The 9,507-nt window shown below is 32.9% G+C and overlaps 1 protein-coding gene across 1 annotated transcript; it reads right to left on the bottom strand.

Annotated features, from left to right (window-relative positions):
* Nucleotides 1-223: 223 nt before the first annotated feature.
* Nucleotides 224-2,929, bottom strand: LOC126855604 (uncharacterized). The gene is made up of 2 exons (XM_050603419.1): nucleotides 1,899-2,929; nucleotides 224-1,125 (listed from the first exon to the last, which is right to left on the bottom strand). Coding segments are annotated over exons 1-2 (705 nt in total). The 5' UTR covers nucleotides 1,900-2,929; the 3' UTR covers nucleotides 224-421.
* Nucleotides 2,930-9,507: the final 6,578 nt, after the last annotated feature.

The following is a 9,507-nucleotide window of genomic DNA, read 5'->3' on the forward strand; positions in this document are numbered from 1 at the left end:
CAAACGCTAGACAGCGAGTGTCTCGGAGACGAACGAATTGACGGGGCCTAAGACAGGTCAACGACCAGAAGGGTCGCTTTTACTCTGTCAGTAGGCCGTTCGTTCGGTGGTCCCCTTTTCGGTAAAGGAACTAAATCCTTATTACCCGGGACGGGACCTTGTGCGATCTCGGGATATGAGATAAGAAACGGGTTAAACAAGAAAAAGAAAATTATTTATACATCAAATTTTCACATTTATTTTATAATAAAAAGAAAAATAAAAACAAAAGAACAAATTATTTTATAATAAAAAGAAAAATAAGAACAAAAGAACAAATTATGTGGATTATCTAGATAAACATTGTTCTTAGTTTATTACTTAGTATATATTGCTTATCAACTATTTCTTATTTATGTGTTTTTGTGTGTGTGTGTGTGTTCTATGAGATTTCCTCTAGGATGCATGTAGAAGGGGGAAATTGCTTCCAAAGGACTTTGATAGGAACGGCGATAGGATGTCTACACCCCGGGACGAACCACGGGATTACGCTGTCGGGTAGGCCCTCCGTCAATGCGGTCCGCAACTCCGTGAGGTCCACCGAGCCGGGCCCTATGCGGATGATTCCGTCTGGAAGTGGGTCGTAGATCGAAGGAAACTGGCCCAATATCCAGAGGCGGAACTGGTCCTCGGACAACCTTTGTCGGTGGGGTTGCGGTTCCGGTTCGGACCGAGACATGTCCTCTGAGGTCTCTGAGGATACTTCCTCTGGGTTGAATCGGGAAGCTGAGGAGAGAGGTGATTCGCCTTCGTTGTTGGTATCCCGTAGTTCCTCGAGGGGGTCTTTTTGGTAAGAAGGGCGATGAGGGAAAGAATAGGGGGAGTCGCTTAAGAGGATAATAAAGGGGGTGGGCGACTCCGATCTTAAACTGGTAGAGGGAAGTGGAGGAGAAGTAGCTGGGGTTGGGGAGTGAGGAGTGTCAACAGTGGATATGTTGATGTTAATATTAACGTTAATGTTGCTTGAAGTGTTAATTTCAGGTGGTTCCGCCTGAGCCCGAGCCAACCTCTTCCTAAGCCGTCTATTCCGACGATTACGCGCGCGTTTCAACACACGGGAGGATCGCTTTTGGTTTACTCCTTCCACTGAGGGAGGATATAATAATAATAAAAAAAACGGTTTGGCGATATAAAGAAATCCGAAATAATTCTTGGGATTCGTTTAAAGAAAAGTAAATAATTTTAGTTTTGCATAGTATTATTCATTATTTTAATCATTAGATTTTTGAATAAATACTCGATCTTATATTTTGTCTAATAGATTTTTATTTGATATTAATGTTAATTTAATAATATTAATTTTTATTAATTTAATATATATGTATTTGGATTTTATATGAAAATAATTACGTGAGTTAGAACTCGCTAGGAGATTAATTTAAATTGGGGATTGCACTTGGGGATTGCGAACGAACTTGATAATTGATAGGAAGAGAGAGAGAGAGAGAGAGAGAGAGAGAGAGAGAGAGAGAGAGAGAGAGAGAGAGAGAGAGAGAGAGAGAGAGAGAGAGAGAGAGAGAGAGAGAGAGAGAGAGAGAGAGAGAGAGAGAGAGAGAGAGAGAGTCACGGGTAGCTCCGCAAATTGCGATGACCCTTGGTGACTGATAAAGAGAGAGTGAGATAATGAGAGAGTCACGGGTAGCTCCGCAAAATGCGAACGACCCTTGGTGACTGATAAAGAGAGAGTGAGATAATGAGAAGTAGAAGAGAAATGTAATAATAATAATTTAATTTAAATGATAATTCTAAATTGTTAATAATCGTAGTATTTCGAAAGTATTCAGTAAAAATTTAGTTAAGTGGTTAAACCCAAGAATTACTTTGGACTAATTAGTTGAAGAGAGAGTTTAAACACTTACTACTTATCGAGTGCGATGATATTTGGTTTGTAAAGTGTAATCTGGTAGACCTTGGCTCGCGAGCTCGTCAGATGGAGGTTGGTTCTCTCACTGTAAAATTCTTAGTTGGTTCGCAAAGTCTTTATAACACAAGATGCACTATAATAAAATTTTGAATCAAGAGACGGGTCACTATGAAGTTTTCAGGTCCTTAGGATAATTCTGCGGCGCAAAGTCTTTACACAGCACACGATGCACTTCGACCAAATTTTTGACCAAGTATATCTCGGAGTGAGATGCAGTTAAGAGACTGGTAAACTTTTTTGAAGGAAAAGAACGTTAGAGAGTGTGTCGCGTGGTCTTGTCCGACATTTATTAAGCCCTTTTGCTCCTCCTCTCCATTGGTTTGTTAATCTATTTTAACGAATAGTTGTTTCTAATCACGCCCTCCGGTTTTTCCTAGGGCGTTGCTCTAAGTTTTTAAATCATAGGTATTGGTGAAGACCTTTGCTGAGTTTTGACCAATGGAGAGTAGTTGCTATCGCGTAAGGGTGAAGCTTTTGTTTTACGGATTGAATCATGCCCAGTTTGCTTTAATCTCCAAAGTTGACATTTTACTTGAAATTTATGATAAATAGATAACATAAGAGGATGGTCTGGCAGGCAAGCATGTGGTGTCAAATGTTGCGAGTTTTCAACTCCGGATCATCTGTGAATTGTTCTGTACCTCGCTCTCCTTTTTTGCTTAGAATTCTTGGGTCTGATACTCGAACTTGAGCTTGAATATCTCACTGTCTGTTTGTCATTTGCTTCCACATGGTTTTAGATTTCTAACGCTTGACCGTCTGTTATCTTTTGTTTTCTTTAAAATTCTCGAACCTTCAGAATTGTAACGTTTAAATTTATAGATCTGCTTTTATATTTGACTTTTGACAGCGAGATTACACAGTCTTGCTTCCCAGACTTCGCCTGCTTATTTTTTCTGTCGGACGTAGACTATTTCCTAGAATCGTAAATTTATGTCGCTAACGGATTTTCGATGAAAGAAAATAACCATGCGGTCTGCTGGACGCAATAATTTATATATTAGAAAAAAAAATATTCCTGAAGTCTATCGGAAGTAACACATTCTAGCATTAATTTTTAAAACAATTCGCACTATGTAACAAACACAACAGTAGTTATTATAAAAGTAGTAATTATATTTCTCGTGATTTACTTTTATCTCATTCTGCTTTCTCTCATAAGTACAAATATACATTTAATTTTATTCGCTTTCCGTCGAAAATGTATAAAGAATTTTTGTTCACAATAAATGAAATTATGAACAACTGTGAATAATTGACACGATAGATCATAAAGAAAAATTTATTTTTCAAAATAACAATAAAATTTCAATTTTTTAAGAACGATTATAAAAATTCGTGTTCAAAAAATATTTTTTCAAGTAAAGAAAATATATTCAAAAACTACCATGCTTATACGACCAAAATCTCAAGATAATAGTTTTTAAATGAAATATAAGTTTTACCCTTATAAGCCGACGTTACCGTTAAATCGTATCGTCAACTCAAACTGCATGTTATGTAAATCATACCAAAACTACTTTCTTTACATTACAGAGTCTTCGAGAACATTTGTCAAACATAATATCAGAGTTCCTTCAGTTTAACTTTCACAAAAAAAGAAAGGGGAGGAGGGAAAAGAGAGAGAGAGAGAGAGAGAGAGAGAGAGAGAGAGAGAGAGAGAGAGAGAGAGAGAGTCTTATATTTATATTTTTAGTCGAGAAAATATTGTTCAAACACGAATTTTTATAGTCGGTTTTAAAAAAATAAATTCTATTGTTCCAAAAAATGTATTTCAAATTGCACAACATTTTTGTTTTTGCATAAACATAATACATAAACCGAGTGTTGAGGACTTGAGATAAAGATGCATGTAGGAAAAGATAAACTCTGTTTCGAGCCTTTTGAGTTCTCTCTCACTCGCGCGTAACATAGCAAAAGAGACCGCAATGCTATGTGCGAGAGAGAACACAAGGAGCACAAAACAAAGTACATTCTTTTCTACGTAAACTTTACTCCCACTCTTTACATAAAAGCAAACGTTTGGTCTAGATATAATATATCTATGACTAAAATATAAGCAGATTTTACCACAAATATTTTGCTATAACTTGTAATAAATAATTTTTAAACGAATAAGAGAATCTAAATCAAGCATAAATGTTTATTACGGTTTTTTACGATTTTTTCAATACATGTAAAAATTTTTATTTTGCTTGCAATATTTTTTTCTTGTCAAATTTATCAATGAATGCTACAAAAGTATATGTGATTTTCTATAAGAATTAATATTATGTATGTAGTATTTTTTATGAAGTGATCCACCAATTTTTCAAAATTTTTTGATTAAAATTTACAAATACACAAATTGTAGTCCTACCAAAAGTAAAATCTTGCCCAAATCTTTTGGCTCGCGTCCAATGGGTTTTCTGTCAAGAGCTTGAATTTTTATCATTTGTGTTATCGCGTAAATGCCGATAAGTTTCAGAAAAAACAGGTAGTGGTTTCGAACAGTCTTGTTACATTCTTTTATCTTATAAAATCATTTTTTTAAACCAAAATTTAATTAAGATTTTTGAAGAACAAAATAATAATTGTATTTTTTTCTGAAATTTGGACATCCTTATTTTTTTTTTTTTTTTTGAAAGAAATAGAAATCTTTCCCTTTAAAACGAGCCCAGACTCAAGATGGGCAAATTTTTAGTTTTCAAGATACAAGCTGTTTTAGAACAAGTCCATTATCATGATATAGCTCGAACTCTATTGCAAATGCAGACTGATGATTTGATCAGTTCTACTGCTTGTAATAAATAGATCAATAAAAAAAATAATAAATTTATACCAAAATAATGCCGGTGAAATTTATATTACAATTTTTAGTCATTGTCATTGTCAGTTATATAATTAGCAATATATATAATACAGAAAAGATACATCCCAAGCTTTCCATTTTTCTCTCTTTCTCACTTCTAATCTGATATTTTGTTTAAGTAAAATATTACGTAATAAACTATATTTTCGTAAACAAGATATATAACTGACAATGACAAACTGATTGAAAATCACGATAAATTCTACGGGCATTATTTTAATATAAATTTATTATCTCTTTTTATTTATCTTTTTATACATATAGAAACTTAATATGGGTATGTTACAAAATGCTTAAAAAATTATATCTAGAAAACCGGTTAAAATTTATATTTAAGATTTTTCAGATTGCATTTTTCAGATTGGAAATTACGCTGATGAAATTATATTTTTCTTTAGTAATAGAACTGATCAGATCAGACTGCACTTGAAACAGCGTCTCAGCTGCACCGTGAAAATCTTAAATTTTGATTTTAAAAAAGAAATAATTTTATAAGATTACAGAGCATAAAAAGATCTTTCAAAACTACCACTATCTATTTTTTAAAATTGGAGTAATCTACTAGAACTTATTGGCATTCGAAATTGGACGCTACAGCAATAAATGATAAAACTTCAAGCTCCTGTTAAGATAGTTATCTCGCAAATGGCAATTAAGAAAAATTTGAAAATTTAAATATATGTTAATAAATGTGGTCTATACGTTTATACAACTTAAAAATAATTGACCGTCTCCAACGCGAAATAATCGCTATCAAAAGTTGCACTCTTTATACATGTCATATTACGCAAAACGAAAATCTCATATTTTAAATTTTAATAATTAAAAAAATGATAAGAAAATAATGAATAACTAATGCAAAGTATAAGGACATTTTAGAAATTCTTAATTAAAAAAAGAAACGAAAATATTGATCATTTAATTTTAGAAATACAATAATAGAAAGATTTCACGGTATCAATTCATTCTTGTTATTTACCGAAAGTTAAGCAAAGACAGATGCTCGCGAATATTGCAAGCAATTTGCTTGCTTTTTGCATTAGCACAAAAGGTTGATTTTTTTGCATTAGCACAAAATGTCTACAAGTTTTTAATCGATAATAGATAGTCAAATTTAAACATTGTCGAATTTAACATTGATTCAGAGTATAAAACTTTGGATTTTCGCGAGATGACTACCTTTATAGAGAGCCTGTTTATTGCGAGTCAAAAAGTTTAGGCAACAATTTTACTTTTATTAAGACTAATTTATGCAAATTTCAGCATGATTAAAGAAACTTTGAAAATTTGAATGAATCACTTCATAAATAATGCCCCATATAACCTACATAAATAAATTTTAAATTTAAATGATAGTATTAATCTAATTATTAACACAAATTAAACAAAGATGGTAGCACTTGTCACAAAGAAACTGAGGAAGGACCGGGATGCTGCAATTACTCATTTTCTAAAATTCCACATTTTTTTTATTCTATAATCTATAGGCTCGCGCCGCGTTCTCTGCTTTTCTTTTGTTTCCTATAACATCTAGCAAATGCATTTTATTTTCATTATTAGTATATGTAAACAATGAAAAAGCAGATAACGCAGTGTAAGCCTGCATAACCTATAGATAAATATAGATGAGTCATAAAATAAAGAAATTTTGAAAAGTGAAAGTGAGCGATTGCATTATTCTTTTTCTCCTCTTTCTATCTCTTTCTCTCAAAAATATGAGATAACAAAGGATTTATTTTCTTCACAGTTACCACTTGCTTGTTAGAAAATATTTGCCACAAAACAAGATTTTAATAATGATGATGATGATCACATTTAGATTATATTTGGATTTTATAATTATTTATTAAATTAATTACTACAATAAAAAGTGGATACGTAGTGTTGTTCTAATTTGTATATAAAAAATAATATTATTTTTATTCTTTCTTTTTCACTCTTTTGCTGCAGATGTACATGCTGCAAAAAAAAAACTATTAATAAAATAAAAAAAGAATATTATTCTTACACCGTGTAATTAAATATGGCATACGTGGGCCAATTATATCATTATCATCTCAATCATATAATTAATTTCAACGTGGTATAAAAAAATCGGAATCGTATTATATTTAAATATGAATGTTTATTTTTTATGAAATAATTACTAATAATAACATTTTTAATGAAGATTGCTTATTCTGTGAAGAATTTTATGGCGTTTTCGAATAAATAGATTAATCCAACCCGGATTAATTATTGTATTTTTATTGTATTTTTCTATTTTATTATATTTTTCTATTGCCCACTAATGCTCTAGCAATGTCTATTCTAGTAATATCTAAATAATATTCAAGCAATGCCTAATAATATCCATTAATGCTCTAGTAATGCCTCGACTCTATACACCGTAGTGTCCTCAATGGTTTATCTTTTCCCTCAGTGTTTTGATCTTGATCTTGTCACGTTAGTCGTAATACATCACTAACTAGAAACCGCGTGCTTCTAACCGTAATTCTCAACGAAGGCAATGGAGCTAAACAAGAACAAAGACAACCGCCACCACCACCTCGTCGTCATCGTCGTCAAGTAGCAACGTCGAATCGCTGCGAAACACGCTCCAATTCGATAATTTTGACGATTTGGATTTTAATAATACGGTGCGTTATCTCGAGTCGGGGACTTCTCAACTAGAACGAGAAATGTCAATCATGTCCTCATGCATCTTCGAGGAAATTAACTTCGCGGGAGTTGTCATATGTCATGATACTAAGATAGATATCGAGGAAGAATTGGAAAGCGCCAATCTTCAGATCGATATGAAGCACCAGCAGAATGATTCCAACAGCAAGTAAGAGATACTGATTTTTTCACAATATTTCTTCACAATATTTCTTTTCACAATATTTTTTTTCACAATATTTTTTAGATTTTTTCACAATATTTCTTTAATCACGAAATAACTAGAAAAGTCAAATGGCATTAATAAAAATGATATATTAATATTGACAGATATTGGCGCAACTGAGTTTGAGACATCTTGAGAATCATTGCACCTGCCTGTGAAGTTTTTATACAGGAATGATTCTATGTCAGAATTTTCAGTCTGCTTTATGCTTAAGCATGAGCTTGTCGCTTGTTAAATGCACGATAAATAAATGCGTTCAGTAGAAAAAGTTGCTTTGCAACTGTTGTGAAATTCGTGAATCTGACTGGTATATGCTCTTAGATTTAGCCAAGATTAAAAGTATATTCCAATTTGATTCACAATTTTCATTACAGTTGCAAAACTGTATTTTCTGCTGAACACAGCCAATGTATATATTGTTTAAAACATAAGTGCACTGCAGTGGTAGAGATTAGATTTTAATGCTATAGAACCCATGCTATATGTCAAACAATAACCTAGATATTATAATTAAGATTAAGAATATAGATTAACATATATTAACATAAGAATCATGAAGTCTTTAAAATAGTATTTTGATTTAATTTTTTTTAATAAATATATGATCTTTTCTAAAAGATGAGAGGATATATTATATAAGCAAAATTGTTGACAAGCCAGAAAGAATTGTTTCTTTTTATTACTTTGTATTTGATGACGCGACGCTTGATGTAATCAATCTTAATCTGCGCATATTATTTGTTAGATTATAATGAATAACAACTACCACTGAATCATATGCTAATATAAAAGCTTGCAAAATCTTAGCAACCATGTTCAAAAATATTGGGAGTTAAAAGTAAAATGTTTAGAACAGTAAATGTATTAACATTGAATGAGTTATTTTTACTAATAGAATTACTTTTACTAATGGAAATAAATGATATATATTTATATTGATATTTAATGCATATGACTAACATTTTTATTTAATATTGTAATTTAATAATGTTATCTAGTTTGGAAGAGAAAACAAAGGATTTGCAGATAGAAGACCAGAATGCAATGATAGATAAAGAACGCAACAGTGATTTGCAATTGCCGACGGAGTACAAAGAATTTGAGGAGGAAGATCAAGATTTACAGGAAAATGATGTTCGATTGAGAGCATTGCCCGTTGCTTTGAAACGCCAGCAAAAGCACCGAATCGAGTGTGTCATATTACGTGTCTTGTACGTATCGTGGAAAAAGATTACGGGGAGAAGCATATTTTTGCCACGCACGGCAATAGCGTACAGACAAAAGAGGAGACTGCTCAACTTTGATTGCTTATCCATCAGGCAATGCAGGAGGTTTTGTTTATGTTTTTGGGAGATCAAAATCTGTTGAGCAACATCACGGTAGTAGACATTTTATTGGGTTGTAACGGCAACCAAGCGAGTCCTCCGGTGACTTCTCCGTCTTATCCATTACCGATGTCAATACTGACAAGCAGCAACTCCATGGAGGAGCGTCTATATCTCGGAATAAAATAATAAACGCGAGATGTAGATACAATCTAAACCATCACGATGCGATGCGCTACGTGTTGATATGAATTACAACGAGATGAAAGTGATCCGACTTTCTCGCTTGTTGTAGCTAGCCCCGAGCGGAGCAGAGAGAAAGAGAGAGAGAGAGAGAGAGAGAGAGAGAGAGAGAGAAGAGCTGGCTTAAAACAAAGTTGAGCTTTCGGTAAAGCGTGATTTCCTCGGCCAAGGATGCGGATTAGCATACAGATGGACCACCATGATACGACCCTGTCCGTTCCTTCAGCGGCGCATAATA

Source organism: Cataglyphis hispanica, chromosome 16 (assembly GCF_021464435.1).
Source record: "Cataglyphis hispanica isolate Lineage 1 chromosome 16, ULB_Chis1_1.0, whole genome shotgun sequence".
NCBI classification, from domain to species: Eukaryota; Metazoa; Arthropoda; class Insecta; order Hymenoptera; family Formicidae; genus Cataglyphis; species Cataglyphis hispanica.